The 22,123-nt window shown below is 56.5% G+C and overlaps 2 protein-coding genes across 3 annotated transcripts; one reads left to right on the top strand and one right to left on the bottom strand.

The window, feature by feature from the left end:
* Positions 1–164: 164 nt before the first annotated feature.
* ANKRD13A (ankyrin repeat domain 13A) lies at positions 165–8,400 on the top strand. 2 transcript variants are annotated; one of them, XM_088135067.1, is made up of 15 exons: positions 165–404; positions 971–1,103; positions 1,233–1,357; positions 1,831–1,876; positions 2,757–2,900; positions 3,549–3,744; positions 3,973–4,039; positions 4,890–4,971; positions 5,520–5,581; positions 5,723–5,853; positions 6,166–6,323; positions 6,435–6,548; positions 6,689–6,849; positions 7,179–7,246; positions 7,702–8,400. In XM_088135067.1, exons 1-15 carry the CDS (start codon positions 321–323, stop codon positions 7,892–7,894), a joined length of 1,764 nt encoding a protein of 587 aa, XP_087991193.1. In that variant the 5' UTR covers positions 165–320; the 3' UTR covers positions 7,895–8,400. The 2 variants fall into 2 exon arrangements, with proteins under 2 accessions (XP_087991193.1, XP_087991194.1); XM_088135068.1 differs by lacking the exon at positions 165–404 and adding an exon at positions 515–533.
* Positions 8,401–10,620: 2,220 nt separating this feature from the next.
* LOC103062023 (sodium-dependent serotonin transporter-like) lies at positions 10,621–20,272 on the bottom strand. Its single transcript, XM_015890889.3, has 13 exons — positions 20,185–20,272; positions 18,374–18,508; positions 17,395–17,614; positions 17,011–17,149; positions 16,581–16,715; positions 15,039–15,142; positions 14,441–14,568; positions 13,722–13,834; positions 13,295–13,426; positions 12,720–12,819; positions 12,262–12,362; positions 11,233–11,400; positions 10,621–10,724 (listed from the first exon to the last, which is right to left on the bottom strand). The coding sequence occupies exons 1-13, from the start codon at positions 20,270–20,272 to the stop codon at positions 10,644–10,646; spliced, it is 1,644 nt and encodes a 547-aa protein (XP_015746375.1). The 3' UTR covers positions 10,621–10,643.
* Positions 20,273–22,123: the final 1,851 nt, after the last annotated feature.

The following is a 22,123-nucleotide window of genomic DNA, read 5'->3' as shown; positions in this document are numbered from 1 at the left end:
GCCCGCCCTGCCCTAAGAGGGCGGCGAGCAGGAAGCGGAAGCGTCGCCCTGAGCTGCCAGGGCGGCCGCCTTTCCCGCGACGGCGCCCTTCGCCAACATGGCGGCCGCGCGGGAGCGGGCGGCCGCTGCCCGCACCCAAGATGTCGCGCCGGGCGTCACGGGAAGCGCCGGGCCGCGACGCCCCAGGGCGGAGCTCCCCGCTTCCGGGCTGGGCGGCGAGCGGGGCCGGGCGGGGCGGAGGGCAGGCGGGGTCGTGTGAGCCCGGCCGGGCCATGGCGCGCCGGGGCGGGGGCTGGGCCGCGTAGCACCGGGGCCGCAGCATGAGCGCCGCCGCCCGGTTCCCGCTGCACCTCCTGGTCTGGAGGAACGACTTCCGGCAGCTGGAGGCCGCGCTGCGGGGCCAGGTAGCGCGGCCGGCGGGTGGGCGGGCGAGTGCGCGCCGGCTCGGGGGCGGGCGGCGGGCGGCCCCCGAGGCCCCCCCTCAGCCGCAGGTGCTCTTCTCTTTCAGCTGGCGGGGCCGGCCGGAGGCGGAGGTAAGGGGCGCGGGCCTCGCATGCGGGCCGCGCTCGCATCCCGTGCCGTCCGGGCGCTCGTTGTCTCTGTGCGCATCCCATCCGCCGCCGCCCCTCGGCCCGGCGGGAGCGAGAGCTGCTGCCCCTTCGCCGTCGGGGGTCTCTCCCGGCCGGCGCGGGCAGTGCAGGCTCCGGAGCGAGGAACCGGCCTCCCTCCGCCCCCCGGACGCTCTGGGGCGGGGCGGGCGCCCGCTCAGCGGCCCGGAGAGGAAGGGGGGCCTCGCGGTCGCCGTCTCATTTCCGCGCTTGCCTGTCTGTGTGTCCCGCGAGCAACGCAGTCGCAGCGCCGGAGCCGCTTCCGCACATCTCGTGGCGCGTCCGAGAAAGGGCCGCGCTCCCGGCCGTGCCCCGCGGACCCCGGGGTCTCAGAAGGGGTCTCCCTCTTGGTTTCTTATCAGGATGTCGACCAAGAGGACCCCCGCGGGCGAAGCCCGCTGCACCTGGCGGTTTCCTTGGGCTACGCGGAGTCTGCCCGGGTGCTGCTGCGGCACGGGGCGGACGTCACGAAGGAGAACGCGCAGGGCTGGACAGGTGAGCCCCCGGGGCGGGCCGCGGGCCCGGGCGGGCGGGGACTTTGGAGGCCGGAGCCGAGCGCCGGGCTAAGCGACGGCGCTGGCTGCCTCCCTCCCGCCACCTCAGCTCCGCTTGTCTTTCCTCCAGTCTTGCACGAGGCCATCAGCACCGGGGATCCGGAAATAGTCCACATGGTCCTTCAGCACCGCGACTACCAGCAGACGTCCGCCACCCTCGGCGGTGTCCCCGAATTACTTCAGAAGATCAGTGAGGTAAATGGAGGAGCCGCAAGCAGGACACGCCCTGTGGGCCTGCGTGCCCCGGCCTTAGGGGTGCTGGACTCCGCTTCCCATCTTCAGCAAACGTGCGTGATGGGATGTGCGACCCACCGCCTTCTCTAGAACTCAGGTGGGGAAGGACTGCAAGACGGCTCTTGTCCTTCCCTCTTGTTTACTGCCCGAGCGTCAGCAGAGTCGAGCAAGAATCGGGCGTATCCAGAAAACCGGCTCCAGGTCTGCGTGGCTTTGCTGTGGGTGGCTTAAGTCTCTCCTGAAAAGCCGTTAGGCTTTTACTTAGCGGAGAGTTAGCCCTCTTGGGCTACTTCTGAGTAACACGTTCAGGATCACACCACCAGCTGAGCGGCGTTTCCGTTTCCGAAATTCCATGAACGTGGAGCGTGGATTTCTTGTGCTTTAATGCCACAGGCTCACTTCCTTTTTATTCTTCTTCCGTTTTTCCCCAATAGACTCCAGATTTTTATGTGGAAATGAAGTGGGAATTCACCAGCTGGGGTAAGTCTGAATCAAGTTGCCACTTCTTAGAGGCTTATCTGTCCTCTTGTACCGAGCTCACACGATCCAACTCAGCCTGGGAAAATGGTATTCATTTCTGGATTAAACTGGGTTTCGCTGTGTTCCTGTGACCCACTGCCATCTTTTCTGCCACTCTCGAATATTGCCTGCCTTTTAATCTCCTTGTCTTCAAACCACAAATGTTGAATCTTTCAAGATGCAAAATGTGTTTCTCTTTGTGTGTGTGATGCGTGCTTCCCCTTTCTTCTCGCTGCGTAAGACTACAAGGAGGTGGTGGTGATGAAGATAATAAAATGTAAGCTGTGGGGCTTGATGCTCTCCGGTCCAATTTATTCTGCTCTAGTCAGTGATTGTTAGAGTTTGGGCTCTTTCAGTGATGTAGATGGGCTTTTTGCACAACACAGCCTTAAGGTAGGCAGATTTTCTGCCAGAAAATGTGGCTCAGAGTTTCAGGCTTTAAAAAGAGGCAAATTCACACAAAAGGAGGGATTTTTCACACAAGGAAAAGAAAACCTCTGTGTTCTTAGATAGAGACTTGACTTGCACATCACAGTAAGCCTTTGCTTTGCGTTAGGTTAATGTGTTGTATGAGCCTATACGTCATGACTTGTAAATCACAATTTGTGGTTTGCTTGATGTGTGAACTTGAATGAGTTTATTCAACTAATGGGCAAGCGAAAAATGATGTGGGAACCTAGCTGGCCTTTCGTTTGTGGCATCTTGGAAGCCTCTGGCTGGGCCTGGCAAGGGGGTCTAACGAAGGGAATACTAGGCAGGGATTCTCAAGCGTATTGTCCATCCACCCTTCCAAAAACAAAGTGGACTTTAGCTCTTCTGCTCTCTCCATGCTTCCCAACAGTCCCACTGGTGTCCAGAGTTTGCCCCAGTGACGTTTGCCGCATCTGGAAGAGCGGTGCAAAGCTGCGAGTGGATATCACATTGCTGGGCTTTGAAAACATGAGCTGGGAACGGGGGAAACGCAGCCTGATTTTCAGAGGGGAAGGTGAGAAGCGCCAGAGTTCCAGGTGGGGGGAGGAGGAAGGGCTACAAGGGGTCACTGTTTGAGACAGTGGGATGGGCTGGAAGAGTGCGTGCCCCCCATCAACTGGAGAGACCCAGGAGATGAATCAGTGCTAACGTCCTGTGGGATCCACTTCCCCCCCAAAAGTTCTGATAAAGATCAAGTCGTGCGTGTGGGGCTGTCAGAGCCAAATGGGCATATAGCTTGCTGAGCTTTGCCTTCGCAGAACTCCAGCCCCTTCTTTCCGACTCTCTGCCAGCATCGCTAATCCTTGCCATGCCAGCATGTGCAAAAGGCAGTCTCCCTCCTGCGTTGGTTTCACTGCCCGAAACAGATGACCTGGAGAATTAACAAAAATCTTGGTACAGTCTGTACACAAATGTTGCTCTTGAGCAACAACAAGGGTGCTTTATATATGTATCTAGCAGCATGGGGTGTAAATCTAGCAGCCAAGGTTTAAACCTTTGCTAGCGCAGAGTTTTGAAAGCATGCCGTAAAACATCCCGAGGATTCTGACTTGGTCTGCCTTGCCTGGTTCAGCTAGACGCAGCCGGCTCGGTGCTCAGCTCCCCGCTTCCTTTTCCAAGCGCTCTTCCGACTCACCTCAGCACTTCCCGCTTGGCTTTCCAGATACTGGGCACTGGGCTGAGCTGATTGAGGTCAACCACGATGAGAAAGTGGTGGCAGCCGAGCGTTTCGAGATCACCCAGCAAATCAAGCGGCTGACCCTGGACTCCATGGTCCCAAAGAACAAGGAGGTGGAGCGACGGCTGACCTCTCCCATTATCAACACCTCCCTGGATACCAGGAATATTGCATTTGAAAGGTAGGATGGGCATCTCTGGCCTGAGGAATCCTGTTCCCCTTCTCCTGTTGTTTTCCTGCGACAAGACTCTGGATAGGAGGGAATTGACCACCCCCCGGGGCCCCAAGAGGTGCACCCCCTATCAGTTCTTACTCCAAGGGGTAAGGAACCTTGAGGACCATTGAGTCATTCCTGGGCTTAGGAATGGCAGAAGCCCAGAGGCTCTGGAAATGGATATTTGCCTTGCAGAAATACCTCTGGCTTCTGGGTCTGGAAAACTGAGAGGAATGAAGTGGTGAATGACTATGAAGCAAAGGTAAGACGCTGCCTAGACTCTGGCCTGGAGGTCTCCTTTTCCCTGCCAGCTGCACGCCTCTGGCAGGACAAACAGTCACGGAGCCCTGCCTCCAAGCCTTTCTATAGCGCTGAGAACATCTGCAAGCAGTGTGACGATCTCTGTTCTGGTTGGAGCAAGGGGTGCGTTTGACTGTTTTTAAACCACAAAGGGTCTTGGAAGAGCACATTAGGTTTTCTAAACTCAAGAAAGCACTGGGATTTACCGAGAGTGGTTTACCTAGAAGGTAGCAAGTCTACGAGACTTTCTGCCGTTAGTTTCAGTGGCCGAAGAAGGTCCATCTGGCCATCAGAAATGCTGCCGCATTTGAGAATTGGGGGCTGGGGACGAAAAACAGGTGTGGGTTCTACCACAGTTGCTTAGCCTGTGGCTTCAAGGGGGGCCTGTCCAGTGGCATTCAGAAAATGGAGTCAGGAGCTAAGGCGCTTCAAGCCTATTGCAGCAGGGGGAAGACCTCACAGAGGTGTCTTCTTTGTGTGGCTGAGGGAAAACTTGCAGCATGCAAGGCAGGCAGGGGATCTCCTGAAGGTTCCCTACCCGTTGCCTCCTATAGGTGTGGGACTGTGGCTCCCATCACCTCATAGCCAACTCTTGTTGACAAGGATGACGGAAGCTGTAGTCCACCGGGTGGTGTGGCATGTGGCACGCAGTGGAGGTCCGGAGCTTGCCAAGACAGGTGTCCTTAAGAGTTCTGCCCCTTGAGCCTTAGGAGGGCCAGAGAAGGGGCAGCTTCTTGGGAGGCTTTGGGGACTCCGGGCTGTCTGGGTTGGGTACTTTGGCCAGATCTGGAGCTTCTCCCTCCTTTCTCGAGGTCTTCACAGCCAACAACGTGAATGTGGTGACCAAGATCCGGACGGAGCACTTGACCGAAGAGGAGAAGAGGCGATACAAGGGTAAGGCCTTGCTGATAGTCCGAGGTCATTTGGAACTGCTGGCCTGGCCAAACCTCTTCCAGCAGCGGAGTCGGCAGCCAGAGTTGGAACCAGATTCCTTGGCTGAGGCCCAGTGAAACTGAAATCCTAAAACAGTCTCACCACACGCTACTCTCACACATAGTCCTCGGAGACTGGCATTTCTGCTGCCTTCGGCTTCTGTCCTGGCTTCCTCCTCTTCCTTCTAGATCCTTGAAGAGCCAGCACACCCAACCCTTCCGTGAGGTAAAAGGGTTGTGTGAAAGCACACTCTGCCCATGTGTCCAGCTCTAGCAGCAGCCTCTGGAGACGCTGGTTTTCAGGGCCCCACCATGAACTGGTGTTTCGTATCGTGTGGCTCTTTAACACCGCTGGGGGAGGCAAGTCCTCAAAAAGGTGGAATTGACACCTGCCTCCTCCAGCTGCAAATTCTCCTCTCCCCTTTGCGCTTGTGAGCTGAGCTTCTTGGTAGAAAGCCTGGAGGGCGGAGGCAGCTGGGAGCTGACCGGCCGCTTCCTCCTTTCTCCTAGCTGACCGAAGCCCCCTGGAATCCTTCCTGGGCACCATTGAGCACGAGTACGGGGCCCAGCAGGTGAGTCTTCCAATGCCCTCCAAGCCCTGACCTTGCCATTCTCCGCTTGCCTCTCCTGGCCTTAGGTAGAGGTGGGGTGGTGGTGGTCCTTCTGGGGGAGGGAGCAGCCCCTGAGGGCAGTCATGTTGGCCTTTCCCCCAGGACCTCACAACAGAATTTGCCTCGACAAACAACCCAACAGCTCTCACACCAGAGGAATACTTTGACCCTCAGTTTGACCTGAAGGACAGAGATATCGGCAGGCCCAAAGAAGTGACCATTCGGACTCAGAAGTAAAGCCGTCGGTTCTCCTGGTTCCCTTTGGGGTTTGTCCCCCAGCCTGCATATTCCCCCCTTCCCTGCTTTGTTCCCTCAGGAAGAGCCCAGCACCCACTCAGCTAGAGGGAGCAAACATCGTGGGGTGGGTGTGGTGGCCGCCATTTCTTTTTCCACATTGCAGAGGAGCAGCTCTCCCTTCATAAATCCCCCACCGCATCTCTGGCTCAGAGTGGGAGCCCCTTAGGCGGCCAGGAAAAGGCCCCCAAGTAGGATCGTGCTCCGCGCTCCCCCCCACCCACGTAGCCATCCCTGCCTTTCTCGCACAGATTTAAAGCAAACTTGTGGATGTCCGAAGAGTTCCCGCTCTCCCTTGTGGAGCAGGTCTCCCCCATCGTGGACCTGATGGCCAGGACGAGCGCCCACTTTGCTCGACTGAAGGACTTCATCACTTTGGACTTCCCTCCTGGATTTCCTGTTAAAATCGGTGTGGCATTTTTGTCCTGTGCTTCCAAACTGGAGCACCTTCCAAACCAAATGTAGTGGTAGAGATTGTCCGGGGCCTTGTTTCTCAATTCTTCCTCTCTCCCACCTGCAGAAATCCCCTTGTTCCACATACTGAACGCCAGGATTACCTTTGGAAGCGTGAACAGCTGCAGCACCCTGGAAGACGCTTCACCTCTGGGCCCCGAAGGCCCCCGGGGGACATCTGGTGAGGAAGCTGCTCTTGGGGGTTGGACTGGTGGGACCAGAGGAGTGGTCAGAAGCCTTCAGGCAAAGGCGGGTGATGAGAGTTGAGTCCAGCCCCCAAAGCTGCTGGTGGCTGTCCTGATCACAGCTCTCCCTCTCCAGCTGCTCCAGCCTCCACCTTTGTGGTTGACCCCTCTGTCTTCGAGATCCCCATGTCCTACCGTATTCAAGATGATGGCCGGAACTTGCACGTGCAAGACGAGGACAATGAAATCATGCAGTTTGCCATCCAGCAGAGCTTGATGGAGTCCGGCCAAAACCAGGTGAGTTTCCCTCACTGTCCTCCGCACGTCTTTTTCCGTGAGCTGTCAAGAGCTTTGCCCGCAGGCTCCTCTTTTGCCTCTCCGTTGGTTTTAAGCCCGAGTTGTGCTTTATTTTCTAACCGAAGACAACATTTTAGTTCCGCTGTTTTGTCACGGATGTGCGTTTAGGGATTGTACTTAGCTTTTCATGTGCTCCTCTGAACGTGACCCACCGAGGAGTGGGGTCCTCTGAAAGATAAAGGCATCTTTCAGCATTTAGGCCTGCGGGCAGGAGTGGGACCGGTTCCCCCGCAGGAAGTGGATTTGTAACCGCTCTGGTGTCTTCCCAGGAGCCTTTGGGGCCACACTTGAACGGGGATGTGTCCTACTCACAGGACCTCAACCTACAGTATCAAAGGTGAGGCCAAGAACCAGAGGATGCTGGGCAACCGGGAGCGCTTGGGTTCTCACGGTTGGTGCTGAACGCCCCGCGGTCCTCCTCCCTGTTCCCCCACGGGCACACCCCAGCTGGCAGGCAGGAGGGCAGCGACCTCAGAATGGCCTCCACAGGGGCGAGACCCGTCTCCTGGCCAGACCTGCGCCCCTCGTGGCTCGGACTCGGTTTGCCCTCTTCCCCCTCCCTTGGAAACTGCCCTCTTCGGGAAGGGGCTGGTCTGTCCCCCATTACTTGATCCTACAAACATCGGCGTTTGGAGAAATGTGGGGGGGAGCCTCCCCCAAAGCCAGGCCCAGAATTGGAGCTCGCTGGGCCACCGAGCACAATCTGGGTGCAGCTCTGTAGCAGAACTGGGCTGTGGGGATCTTACCCCGCCCGCCAGGCCCCGTTGGAAAGCACTCTTCTCTCCCGCTCAGGGCCCTACAGGAGAGCCTCCTGGCCAACAGCAGGAGCAACCCGCCCCTGCACGGGTCTTCCACGTTTGACCAGGACTTGCAGCTGGCCATGGCGCTCTCCGTCCGGGAGCAGCAAGAACTGGAGCAGCGGAGGCAGCAGGAGGAGGAGGCGGAGCTGCAGGAGGCTCTTCAGCGCTCCCTGCTGGAGAAGTAGCCGGATGCTGCCCGTGGGAAGCGAGTGCCAGAAGCCCCGGGCCCCTTCCGCCTGGGACCTGCACGGGGAGGCCATCTTGAGCAGAGATGGGCTCTTCCGTTCGTTCGCCAAAGCTTTGAGCCCAAAGATCTGCCCGTCTTCCTCTGTGCTCAGCGGTTGCACTGAAAGGGGGCACCCCGAGGTACCTATGCCAAAGGCTGCTCTGAAGGGGCCAGGGGACTCTCATCAGCCTCAAAGGGGGGGGCGGCAGCAGGGAACCTGAGCCACGGGGAGGGTTTCCACGGAGCATGCTCCTTGCCTACCAAAGATTTCAGGGGCTGTCAGGTGTCTTTTCATAGCCCTACAAGCGTCCCCCGCGGTCTGTCTACACCAGAGCCCTTTTCCTTTCCCTTCAGACCCCGGCCGCTTCATCTCTGTAGCCTTCCCTCTTTTGCTCCCCCTGCCCGCAACAAATCCTCCGCACACGGGGGGGGGTTGTGTTTTTAAATAAAGCGGGGGCAACCTCCCCTCTTGGCTGAATTCCTTACCAGAAAAGAGATGAGTGGGCTGCTGTAAGCTGTTTATGTTAAACAAAAAACTGCCTTCAAGAAGCATTGAAAGCGCGAATGGGGCTGACTGCAAAAAGCCTCGGCGGTTCTGTGAAGTTAGGTCAGAAAAGCTGCAAGAGCCCGGAATGTGTTCTGTTGAGCCGCCTGCAGGGTCAGAGCGCGCTTGCCGAGAGCAAAAGCCACGCGCCGCAACGTGGCTGTCCTCCTGGCCGAGACAGAGCCGGGCTCTTTCAGGACCCGCCCCAGAGGGTCGCCAAGATGGAGACCAGCTAAGCAAAACCATGCAGTGACAACTGTTTTATTACAGACCCCGAAGTAGCTAGTACGCATCAGGGACATCCCACCGGCGTGTAAAAACAAGCGCAGAACCATCTATGGAGTGCTGGCAGAGGCATGGGCAAATTGTCAGCGTGAATACCTCCAGCTGCCCTCCCTGCTGGACTCTGGGCAGCGCGCTCGAGTGGAAGAGCGCCCTTGGAATCCAGGCAACCGGGGACAGAGGGGTGTCCCTCTTGGCCTTGGAGGGCTAAAGGTGAGGATCCCTTCCTCTGGCGGCTGTGAAATGCTGCGCATGAAGCTGTCTGGGTGGTGAGGTCCCAGCCCGTCTCAGCTGGCCTCCCACCTCGCCATCGGGATAGGTTTGTGAGTGCTTTGGAGCGGTGATCAGTCTTGCATCAGACCAATCCCGCCCCCCCCCCTTGGGGGTCTGCAGGGCCTGTGGCCGCCTGGCTAGTTCATCGGTTCTGCCAGGCTCAAACCACCCATCTATGGGGCGACAACTGCAGGCAGCTTCGCGCTGTCTTGTTACCCTACACAATTCTGCAGGAGAAACGATCTTCCCAGCCCCCCTAATAATTCAGACACCGTCATTAGGGTTATTTGCAGATATTTACCTTTCCAAAAAGCGGAGGGCAGCAACAGAGAATCGACCTGCCAGCTTAAACCCCGCATCTCAAGGAAGGAAGGAAAGGCGCAGCGCAAGCAAATCGCCGGGCTCCGGGCTGCCCCCGCCCGCCGGGGAGCGCGGCGGCGGAAGGGCCACACCGAGACGGAGACGGCAGGGCGGCTCCCCGGCGGCGGCTCCGCGGCATCCTCGCGCCAGCGCAGGGCAGCGGGAGGCGCTCGCAGCCCTCGGCCCGAGCGCGCCTCTGCACGCGTGCGCACGCCGCGCGATCCCCCCCCCCCGTCACCCGGTCCCGGTTTGGAGCCTGGCCGCGATGGAAGCGGCTGTCGTCGCCCAGCCGAGGGGCCGCTGAGATCCGTGGCCGCGGCTCGGCGTGGTACCCGGGCGCAGCCCGTGCGGCTGAGTGAGCAAGCCGCGGCTCAGAGGCAGATCGCATTTTTATTTGGGCTTGTCCGCGGCCTCCCGGGGTAAAAGGGGGCGGGCTGCAAGCGGATTGCTCTGCAAACGGGTGAACCGGCGGTGCCCCCCCCCCCGACTCGGGAGCGCCGTTTCTGAGACGCCGGTTTTGTTGCTCCGGGAGGGAAGCCGCGAGGTCGGTCTCGGGAAGAGGCAGCGCGGCGCAGACAGCCCCGCCGAGGGGAAGCGCGTCCCTAGAGCAGGGGCCGCGAACGCCCGCCCAGAAGGCGGCGGCGCCGCCGCCGCCGCCGCCCCCCCTCCCCAGTAATAAGCCGTAGGCTGCTTAAGCGAAAAAACGCAAAGGGCCACCCGGAGCAAGGGAAGTCGCGCGTCAGCAGGAACTCGGAGCCGACCGCAGCTGAACTGGTCTTTGTGCCTAGCTGGGTCCTGCCATCACTGGGGCTTCGCAGGTAGGCAGGGCTAAGCCGCCCCCCCCCCCCGCCGCCAGACGGAGCTGGGGGCGGGGGGCCCTGACCACTTAGACAGACGGGGAAAGGTTTGGCTGCAGATGCCCAGCACACCTCCTCCTCCCAGCGCAGCTCTTCTGCGAGACAGGCAAACAGGGCCAAAGCCAGGGTTATCTTGAGTCCCCACAAAGGTGTTTCTGTCCGGCATGCCAAGGATCAGAAGCTGTGCTGGGGGCGGGGGCAGGGTGAGGAGCCAGCAATTCCAGGAGGAGGGGGCGCTGGAGAGTTGGCTTGGGAGATGGCGGGGTCAGCCCACCCAACTGGGCTCCGACATCCACTTGGTCGCTGCCTTGGCCGGGTGTTCTTCTGTGGGGGGTCAGCAGAGAACAGCCTGTGTTTTCGGGGTAGGAGGCAGGAGCTCTCAGTCAAGGGAATTAAAGGGAGGTTGGCACATCCACCGTCTCCAGGGGCAGCTCTTGCACAACCTTCTCTGGCCGAAGGCACAGGGCGAGGCGCTGGCGGCCAAGGACAGAGAGAAAGAGTGGGGAGAGAGAGGGAGAAAGGGTCAGGTGGGGACTGCTTTGTCCAGTTGTCCAAGAACTTCTTGAAGGACAGCAACCTGAGCTCTGTGGCGTCCCATGCGTGGCTCCACTCCAGGTCAAGGTGTTAAAACATTAGCGTTTTTACTTCTGACTCTTTTCCTAATAATCTTTACCCACGTCCATGCTTTCACAATCTCACAGAGCACAGCCCAAGCATAATAACATAAATGCACCTTCCCTCCTCCCTTTTTTTTCCAACCCCCCTCCCCCCCCCCCGTGGGTAGAACAACTCTTCCTGCTTCAGATCCATTGCCTTTGACTCGGTTAATGGCAGAACCGAGGCCAGGATGAGACTCTGCCTATTCGCAGTGCGGTCTCTCAGCCAGGCGGCCTGGGGATCGCTCTTTAGGCATCGGATCCGCGGGAGGAGAGGGCTGTGGGACTCCCCCGGGCAGAGTTGTTAGGATCTTATTTCCCTGACCTGCTTCAGAGATCCAGGGGTCCAGACAAGCTTGTACACCATGTAGGCAGGAATGCAGAGGAAGGACGACATTCCAATCAGGTGTCCCAGCTGGATGCTCCACGCAGGATACTTGTAGTCGAACAGCACGAGGGGTGGCTGGTCCAGGAGGGAGCTGATAAGAATAAACTGGGGCAAGGGACAAGGATAAAATCCGTTCTGGGAGAACGCCCAGCTGCCCCCGCTGCCCCGTCCCCGTCTTGGCTGCTTTACAAGCCCCCCCAGCCACAAAATTCATCCCTTCCACCCCCAAAGGGACATTTGTACCAAACAGTAGCCAAGGGGCTGTTAGCCCTAGAGAGAGCCAGGGACATCTGACAAAACTGACGTTGTGGTTTGAAGCACAGCAAACTTCATTTCCCTGTTTAGGAACTGGGGCACCCGTACCCCTTTCTCATGGAAATGCCCCTGCCAGCTCACGAAGAGGGCTGTGATCCACAAACTTGGGTTGTCTGAACTCTGGCATTATTAAACAAAGACTCTTGTGGGGGGCAATCAGAGTGAAATGGGTTCCGAGTTCCTTACATGCTGTCTTTCAATTGTGGAGGTATCTGTGGCCTTGCGTTTACAATTATTTGTGTGGCATGAGTGTTTCTGTGCTCAGCAGGAACTGGAAGTGAAAAAGCTGCTTGCGGTTACTGGCTTTAGGTCAGCTCATTTCTAGCTCCAGCATGGTTCAGTCTGACTGGCTGGGTTTCTCTAGAGCTTTGGGAAGAGCAATAAAAACTAAGCAAGACCTTCTTGATGGAGATGCAAAGAATATTCCTTTGGGAACACATTTTGATTCCTAATTTACAGGGCAACCCGGCTTATCCATAACTATGCCTTTCCTCCCACCCACCACTCATCCCATGTTTCTTTGCAGTTTCCCCACATTTTTGGAGTGTTCAGTTAAAAGCATTTGGGGGCAGTGAATATTTGTGTCTATTTTAATCTCAGTCTGGATGATGGTGACATAAAAACAATGATGGAGAAGTATCTCTTACGTACGGCTAAGGTGGCCGGGCTGACAACTCTCCAACACATTTGCCAGTACATGCCTGGTCCAAACCCGAGCATGGCCTTCACATCGCTGCAGAACTGCTGCATTCCTGGAAGAGAGATTCAAGCTGTTCATCTTTGGCTCAGCAACTTCAGCTCTGGCAAAGCCCACACTTTTAAGTCCTTTGAGGGGCTGGGGCCTCTCCCCAGTCATTCTGGGGGACAGCTACTCTGAGCATTGATTTCAAAGTCAGAAAGGCGCAGGAAGGTTTGCAGGGATGGTGGGGAAAAGCTCTGCCTGCGGGGGCTTGTTTCTGCGAAGTTTTTCCCTGAAGGAGACCCACGCGGGGCGGTCACTCTACCGATTCTTAGAAAAGGCACGTCTGGCTGGGTCTTGGAGGACAGCACTGGGGGTCTTCTGGAGGCTCCCCCTGCCACCAGGGGGGCCACAACCCATCCCTCCTCACCGTAAAACCAGGAGACGGCGATGGCTTCCAGCAGCACCACAGCTAAGATGGAGCAACCAGCACCGAACTCTTCCAGGAGTTTCACAATGTAGGGGCCTCCCTGGATTGGAACACCAGCAAAGAGCCTGCTGTGAAACTGGGGGGGATAGGGGCACTTTGCTTAGACTACAGGCCCCCAAGGTTGGGGTTGTGGGTTGGTAGCAGTCTTGTGGTTCCTTGAAGGTGGACAATACCACACTGCAGTGGTTGGCCTTTGAGGTACCTCTCTGCCATTTCGTGGTGGATTCTAGTAGGGGGAAGTCCCACGCTTGGCTCACTTGGGGGCTTCCATCTTGCCTCACCCCCTCCCCCATAATAGGAGCAAAATAAAACACTACCTGGTGGGGCAAGTATGTTAACAAGATACTGTATTTCTGGGAAATACATAAGGGCAGCTGTTGCCAGCCATCCTCTGTGTCCAGCGTGTTTCGGTGACCTCCAATATGCCAGCCGGCCTTTCTTCTGCATTAACCAGAGAAGCGCTGCCTGGCCCTGAGATCAAGGGTCAGAAAACGCCCAGTGCCCCCACAACTCACATTGGTCAGCGTGGCGAGGGAGCCCAGGAAACAGATGACAATGAGTCCAAGCACAAACAGCTGACGGTGCTCCCCTAGGACTTGGGGATACTCATCCATCAGGGCTGTGATCACGGCTTCCAGGCCCCCAAACTGCAAACACCCCCCAGGAGAACCCAGTCTGAGTCAGTGGCAGAGCCCTGGAGATTTTATTGGGGAGCGCAGGGCAGCTCAGTCAAATTCAGAGCAATTCTAACCCTGGACAGGTTTAAACTGTTCCTTGAACAGGAATAACAGCCTATTGTTTGGGAAACAAATTGGGAAGTGCTGTTTTTCCAGACCAAAAGAACGAGTGAGTACCATAGCCAGAAACCACCTTTCTTACTTGGAGCCCAACCCTCTTGCCTGACAGTCTCCTCTGTCTTCCCAATGCAAAATGAACCCTTACCGTGCTGTCCAGTCCCAGCGTAATCATCATGAGGAAGAAGAGGACGGCAAAGAAGGAGGATCCGGTCATGTTGGCGAGGGCTTCCGGATAAGTGATGAAGAGGAGGCTGGGCCCTGGAAGAAGGTTTCCACCTCTCAGCTCCTGCGTGCAGCCAATAGGCCAAGGGAGGTTGTGCCAGGACTGGAGAGGGTGGCATTCTCATGAGGGCTCACCGTGGCCTTCCCTGACTTGTGCTTGCCCCCCATCACCCCCAAAGCAATGCTTGTCCCACTTCCCCTCACTCTTAGGTAGGAGCAGTGTGGGGCCTGCAAGTCTGCAAGCAAAACACAGCAGGGTTAACACGACTGCAGTCTATCTGGCTAAAGGATATTCCCTTAGAATTATTTGGCTGGCTTCCCCCAGAGCAGAAAGCCATGCCCAACCCAGCCACGTTTTAGCTGAGGGTGTTGTGTTCCTTGGATCCAGAAATCGAGTTAATTCAATAAACTCTGTTATGTTCATCGCAGGCAAACATTTCCTGAGAACAATGCCATTAGGGAAAGGTAGGGCTCATTTGCTCGGAGGAGAGGAAGCATTGCCTCCACTGCCCGCGGACGACAACTGGGGGCTGTTCTCTGTTCTCACCGATGGAGGATGCGGTTACAAACCCCACAACCCTTGGCAGCCGCCTTCAGCTCCCTGTGTGGGAGAACGGATGCCAACAAGAGGCGGCCGCAAACCTTTGTCTTTGGCCACGTCCGCAACTTCCATGTCCCGCATCTCAGCCATGTAGCCCAGGACGGTGAAAATGACGAATCCCGAGAGGAAGCTGGTGAGGCAGTTGACCAGGCTGGTTAGGATGGCATCTCTGGGAAGGAGCGACAAAGCCGTGAATTCCCCAGGCAGACTGGGAAGTGGAGAGGAGCAGGGCCCTGCTGCTCTGCGGGTGCAGCCAACGGCATTGCATTCAAACGCTCAGCCTCCTCCCCGGGCAGGCTGAGGCATCTGGCCATCTGGCGCTGAGAAGGAAAAGACCGTGCCACCCTCCCGGGTAAGGAAGGCAGCTGGGCGATGGGTAAGAGCCACTTGTTCACCGCACCTTGGGAGCTGCACGCGGCCCTCTCCTGCAGCCCCCAACCCCAGCAACGCCGGTGCTCCCATGTGGCACGTGTGCAAAGCAGGGCCCCGTGCATGCCGGAATGCCTGGTTCGGCTGATGCCCTCCCAGCACCAGCAACCCACCTTCTTACTGATAGGTCTGCCCCCCAAGAGAGCAATTAAGAGAAGAGGGAAGAGTGGGGGTCTGTGGACAGCCGGCTGCTTGGCCTTGAACCCTCACCGGTAACAGTTGTTGTTGAAGGGGTTGTAACTGGCTAACGCGAGGAGGACTCCAAATCCGGGCCCCAGGGAGAAGAAGATCTGGGCAGCTGCGTCAACCCACACCTGAACGGAGATAGGCACGGTTGCGGCAGCTGAAGAGCCTCCGGGGAAGGGCTCAGGAGGGTAGCCGGGGAGGTGCCAGGCCAATCCTCAGACCGAGCACCCCTCCCTGTTGCTTTCGCTGCAGGAAGGGAGCCTGCGAGCCTCCAGGACCACGGACCTCGTGGGCCCTCTGGAGTTTAATTTTACACTGCCCCCACCAACAGTAAAGGAGCCAAGTTAGCCAAGACCAGAGGAGGAGAACCTCAGGGCAAAGAATGCGCTCGGTGGGCAGAGGACTCTCCCTCCAGATGGTGCATGGCAAGGGTCCCCAAGTTCTGCCTCTGAAATGCCAGCAGGGAAACTGGACCTTCTGGTCCTTTCTATAAGGTCACTCTTTGGTGAAAAAAGTTGGAAGAGGTCCGTATTCCTGCTCTTGTGGATTTCTACAAGGCGGGTGCTGCACTTGTGTGTGTGTTAGGTAGAAGGCAGGCAGCAAGCAAGCCCCTTGTAGGTTCTGGTCAACGTTTCCCCCCCGCCCGCCCCCCCGTCCGATTAGCTTTAATGAAAATTCATCAATGCGTTGGGAGAGGTAATTACGGGCAGGAAGTCCATTGTCAGTTCAGCTTGGCAAAGGCCGCGCGAAAGCAGGCTGCCCGAATCAATTGCCGGCAGACCGTAAATGACATGGGTGATTCAATTCATGATTTGCATTTCCAAGGGTGCCAAAGAATAGCAAGGGAAAGAACGTGTCGCTCCCTCCCCAACTGGTCGTCTGATCTTCTCTGGGGGTTGCCAGACGGGGGGCCTTTTTCTTGTGGATCTGCAGAAGAGGGAATAGCGGGGTGGGGGAGTCACGGGCAGCAGAGCCAGAGCAAATGACCCTTTAAAAGAGCTGCCCTTCACACAGAGGGCCACAGCGCCTCCCCAGCAAGTCCTTTCCTCTCTTTGGGGAGGCACCTAACTGGAGTGGAGTTGAAGCAGTGAATGCTCCTGCAGAGGCAGCGGGTCTGGGATCAGATAGATCTCAGCAATGTTGAACAGAGAATGATGGTTTGGCATCCTTCTGACCCCTACGGAGGAGTTTGAATTGCTTTGGAATTGGAGAAGGGTGACTGCACGCCAGGCCAAGTGAAGGAGCAGGGAGGATCCCCGTTGTTCTGCGCCTGCTTCCTAACCCAGCACCGATGATTTGTTCACTGAATCCTGCCGGGAAAAGCCACGATTCTGTGGCACTGAAATGTGGGAGTCCTTGGTGGGTCTGTCCCTGAGCAATGACTGAGTACGTATGGAAGACCAGCCAGCCCCCTCTCCGCCTCTAGATCCTGAGGAGTTTTCCTACCTTCTCTAGCAGAGCTCCTGTTGAATTTCAGTCTGAGATGTGCCTGCTCAAGGCAGAAGAGCTCTGTCTCCGAGCAAAAGGCATCACCTTGCAATGACATAGCTACGTGTACAAACGTACGGCCATGCTCCTGAGCTTCCCCCAGTCGGGTCGCAGGTAGAAGACAACTCCTCTCCAAGCCCCCGGGAGAGTTGCACCACGGATCAGCAGGATGAACAAGACGATGTACGGCAGAGTGGCCGTCACCCAGACCACCTGGGGGGACAACCAGGCCGCGATGGGCTGTGGAGTTTCAGCCAAACGCCTTCACCACCTCCACCGCCCCCAGCTCCAAATCCCAGGATGGGCGTCGCTTCCTCTTCCCAGACTTCCCGCTGCCCTTCTTCCTGCAGAACGCCTCAAGGGTCGGTGCCCTCTGCCAGCTTCTGCAGCTGCGAGGAAGGGAGTGGCAACGGAATCTGGACCCCAAGCTCCCCTTGAGGAGGCATCAGGCCCCGGCAGGGGCTGTAATGGGGCAGGACAGAGTCAGAGGGACCCCAACAGCCTGTACCTTCCCAGAAGTCTTGACCCCCTTCCAGAGGCTGAAGTAGACGATGGTGAAGATGAGGAACAGGCAGAGGAGCAGCTGCCAACGGATCTTGCCCACATCAGACAGACCACGCGAATTCTGCACCTGCAGGACCTGCCTCCTGCCCAGAGAGAAGCCTCTCGGTCAGAGGAAAGAAAGGCGGAAGCACCACTGCCTGGCCAATACTCCCAGAAGGAGCATTGCATTCTGGCAGACTTTGCCAGTGTGGATGCCAGAGACTCCAGTGCAGCAAACTCCCCGTCTTTGGCTCGTGCTGCCCCAGGAGTGCCACCTGGCTCTGCTGCCCGGTCTCCTACGATCAGCTGGCTGCTTTCAGTGCCCCTAAGCCCCTCCGGCCCCCCTTACATGTAAAACTCCTCTGCGGGTGACTTGGAGTGGTTCGTCCAGGACACGTTGCTGCTGTCGAAGTAGCTGATGCAGCTGGGGGTGTTCCAGGGGTTGCTGCAGCTGGCCCAGGGCAGGGTGTGTGCAAAGGAGGAGTAGAAGTAGCAGAGGGCCCAAGCAATGACGGTGTTGTAGTAGAACGCCACGTACAGGTTGATAACACAGATAGCGAAACCGATGCCTGCAAAAGGAGAAGGCGGCCAGGCAGAGGCGCCCCCAGCCTCTCACCCAGCCCCTCGTTTCCAGGTGCCTCTTGGAAATCAGCCAAAGGACCCAGAGCCCAGAGGCCACTTAACCTCAATTGCTCCCATGCACCTATTCAAAGGTAAAACATTTCGGATCTGAAAGCTCCAGTTAGGTGTATTATCCAATGGGCCAGATGTGTACATAAAAGAAAGCGGCGAATAACTGACGAATGTACAAATAATAACAACCATCCACAATAACCAATGAATTAATCTGTGCCATCATTTGGAGTGTGGTGGCATCGAGGCCCTCGGCTGCAAACTATTGCTGCTGGCAAGGCCAACAAGGGCTGAAATTTCTGGCAGGCTGTTGTTGGCTGAGGAGGGTCTTGCAGGCAAAAAGCTTCCTTTCAGCTTGCCTGGAAGTTGGGCCGTGGCGTCTCCCGAGCATCGAAATTGGTCTGGGGGCCAAGGCGGGGTGTGGGGTTCAGCGCCCACTCCAAGAATCAGAAGCGGGCGACCATCTAACCTTTGGAGGGACCATTTCAGAATGCAAGGGGAAGATTAAAATACAGACCTGAAGTTCCAGGGACGCATTTAAACTGCCTCTCGTGAAAGAGGGAGGGGAGCCCTGAACTCCTAAAGGCCCTACTTCCTTAAGGCATCCTAAACGTAGACAGACGTGCACACGTGTGCGTGCGTACCGGCCTTCTTCCCTTTGGGAAAATTTCTGCTCAGTTTTGCCGGCTTGTTACCTTTAAAGATGGGGCAGACGTTCTTCCAGATGGGTATGGCTCCAACCCGATGGAATTGTCCCAGAGCCAGCTCCATGTAGAAAAGGGGCACCCCGCCGAAGACAGCCATCAACACGTAGGGGATGAGAAACGCTCCTGTGATGGCAAAGGGCAGGAGTTTCAAGAGGTACGGAGAAGCGCTCAGCGTCCTCGGCTGAGCTGAGCTGAGCTGCGTTCCCACTCCCCCTGCCCCCGCGAGGTCTGTCTTGGAGAAAGCCAGCTTCAATTACTCATCAATCACTGGAGTTTGAGAATGCCAGCTTCAGAGGGTGGACATTTCGGGAAGGAGGCGTCATGAATCTACCTTACCTCTCCCAGTGAGGCACATATCAGATCCCACCTGTGTGTTTTAAATGAGGTGGTGGCCACTGACACAGCTTGCTCCCCACCATCTCCTCCTAAACCCCCTTTTCTGAAAGCCCCCCAGCAGCTGTTTGCACAAAATTAAAGAGATCCATACGATCATCAGATTTCTTTGCATTCACGTGGTCCAGAAACGTGCATGAGAGTGGCACACATCGTTACGGAACAGCCAAAATGTCCAAGGTGAAACAGAAAACACCCTGCAAGCTACATTCATAAGACAAGGCTGCAGCTTTCCCTGCCTGAAAGGCACAGGCACACAGCAGTGAGAAATGTTAATAGCTGCCTGTTTCTGGGAAAACATTGGAAGAAACAAAGATCTCTAGGCACCAGGTGTGCATTACACCTGCCTTGCTCTGAAATGCTGGAATAAAATTGACCCTAAATGGCGTTCCCACCAAGCCATCAGAAGTGAACTGGAAGTTGCAATTCAGATTTGTTTTTCTTGCTCATTCAAGGAGGATATTCATCGCTTTTCCTTAATATCACAGAAATTCTTGACAAATCTAAAGTAAACATTTAATAATTTGGATACAGAGATTCGATCGGTATCTGATTAATTTGTTTCTGCCTCGATTGACTTTCATTTATTGATTTATTTAGATTCCCTTTTCAGGTAGTTTTCTTGTGATTATTTGTATATATTTTACTTTGAAAACATTCTAAGGAGCTGATAAATGGGGCAGTAATTTAAGAAATAATTACACAACCAATTTAAATTTACAGAAAAAAGAAAGCAATAGCTTGCAGATTGCTACATTTAGGTATTATACATTAAGGTCACATAATGCCACAAAGTTTGCTTGCAATTTTATCAAATTTTGACTGAACTGCATTAAAGCAGTACCATGTTTCAGGTTATTTTCCAATGGGGCCAAAGAGATGCCTTCTTGCTAACCAACTTTTTTTTTTTTTTTTTGCGATGCATTTCAGTGATGCTGAAAAGAAATACCATGGACAGTTCCCCACCCCCAAAAGGAGAGAAAAGCTTAGTGGTAGCTATCGGTAGTATTATCCAGAGACCGAAACATTACGTGGGTCTACCCAGTAGTTTTAGAACCAAAGAAACTCCAGAAAATTGGAACGTCTCTCCAATAGCAAACGTCTCCAATAAATTGACAAGTTGCACTGACACTTTCATGTTTTGGATTTAAATGGGACTCCCTGTTCTTCTGGGTCATTCCTTCCACATTCTAAAATCCAGTCTTCCAAACCGCGCTGGTGGAGAAGAAAGCGGTTGCTAGGAAAGGCAAAGGAAGGGAAGCAGGGGGAGTCTAACAAAGTTTCACCCAGAATTATGACCCTGTAAGGAGCAGGGGCTGCAAGGGAAGGGGAGAGGGGTCCCTGGTCAGGGTAGAAAGTTCAGCTCTGCCCCAAATCCATGCCCAGCTCCCGACCCGGCTCCTTACCGCCTCCATTCTGGTAGCAGATGTAGGGGAAGCGCCAGACGTTCCCCAGATCGACGGCAAATCCTACCACGGACAGAAGGAAATCCATCTTTTTGCCCCACCTGTCCCTGGAATTTCTCTGGCCAAGGAGAGGGGGGGCCTGGGGGGTCATTGTGCCAGCCGGCCTGGCAAGGCAGGCAGCTGGAGAAGTGGGCATCTTCCCCAAAGCTCCAGCAGGGTCTGGACTGAAGAAGTTGGAGAAAGAGAGGCGCACCCAGGAGGGAGGGCGAGCTGCAGCCAGCTCCAGAAAGGGTTGCCTCACTTCAAAGGGAGGGGGAGGAGACAGGGGAGGAGCCCCCCCCCCCCCGCTGCATGCTCTTGTGTGGCTCCAGCAGCAAGAGAAACCAGCGGGGTCCGGCCTCCGTCCCAGAGGATGCACGAGGGAGCCCCAGGCCTGCCCACTCCCACACTGCACAGCCTCTGTCCTGGGTCTGCAAGGAAAGACGCAGGATGGTCTTCCCTTTTGGGACCTTCAGCCCTGAGTCAGGGTAGGGGGCTGTAGCTCTGGGCATGGAGGAGCTCTGGGGCCTGCCCAGCTAGAATTCACTTCAGCCCCCCAGAAGGGGGGGCACCTGAGCACCTCCACCAGCGGAAGGGCTGCTTTGCTGGATTGGTCCAGCCTTCTTGGCCCCAAACCTGGCCGGGGTAGCCCTGGTGCAGGGGCCAGCCAACAATGGTCAGCCACACCTAGGGACAGAATTGGTCATCCTTTGCCACTCGCGTCGTGGCACTGAGCCCACCCTGGGCTCAACGGGAGACCAAGGAATTGCCCGAAGGGGAACACGGAAACGCTGCTAGGGAGGAGAGCTTGCTTTCTCCTTTCTCCCAGCGGCAGGACCAGTGGAGTTCAGATGTTGGGCTCCCAGGACGGCTGGATTATTTCCTCTTCCACATTTGGCGACTTCTGGAGATTTTCTCCTGCACAACAACCTTGCCAGGTAGGCCTTGGTTGCTGGACTGGATGAGCTGTCCTTGGCTTCCATGCAAGGGCACCTGGAGGCAGCCTTTCCCAATCAGGTACCCTCCATATGCCCTGCTTTATTGCTCCCACTCCTTGCCAGAGATCGGGAAGTATCTGAAGGCTGCCAGCACAAGGGTAGGACAACGGCATCTGCTTTTCTTGACTCTGCTCCACCAGACGCAAGGGCCACCGCAGAAGGCAGGGAGATCTTCTTTTCTCACAGACCTGGACCAGCAGAGGGAGGAGGAGGGTTCCTTCCCCTGAGACCGGGGTTGATTCCTTAGGAGCCGAGGGCGCTCTGCTGAGGGCTGCGCAGCAGCGCCTTTTCATGCCTGGCCAGCAGCTGCTGCCCTGAGCTGTTCAGCCATGCCTGGGCAGGTGCCTTCAGTTCTCCTCTGCCACCTGTCAGCTGGATGTCCAAATCTCTCCTCACCCTTGACAGCTCCCATTTCTGAAAACGTCAGTCAGAGGAGCAGCGAGTGGAAGGTGAGATCCTGGGACGAGACGCACCACTTTCCCTCGCTAGTGTGAGCATGATTCAGCTGAGCACGAAGCCCCGAGTGGCCTACGGGCTGCTTTGCGCTGGCCAGCCTGGGCCCAAGTCAGTGCCCCCCCCCAGGTCAGGGAAGGAGCAGCTTTAGTGCCTTTTGAAAACCTTTGCCAAGTGGAGCCATGAACCTGCCTGAGCTGGGTCAGGTGGGTTCCCGTTCAGGCCCGACCAGAGCCATATGGTGGCGGCTTCCTTTGTGCAAAGCAATGGGACTGACAGGTGTGGGCAAGCTGATGCTCATTTGCCCGGGAGGACAGAGGGTGTGGGGTGGGGATGCTGAGCAACACAGGCTGCGAAGGGCAAAGGGCAAGAGGGCCTGACTCCCCTTTCCCTTGGGGAACCAAGACATACCTGGTACTGATCTGATGCAGGAGACCAGGTGCGTGCCC

The sequence above is a fragment of the Python bivittatus genome, unplaced genomic scaffold (genome assembly GCF_059951505.1).
Source record: "Python bivittatus isolate LINGU-HERP-01145 unplaced genomic scaffold, Pbiv_v1 ctg000100_np1212, whole genome shotgun sequence".
NCBI lineage: Eukaryota > Metazoa > Chordata > Lepidosauria > Squamata > Pythonidae > Python > Python bivittatus.
This window is presented reverse-complemented; position numbering and strand designations above follow the sequence as displayed.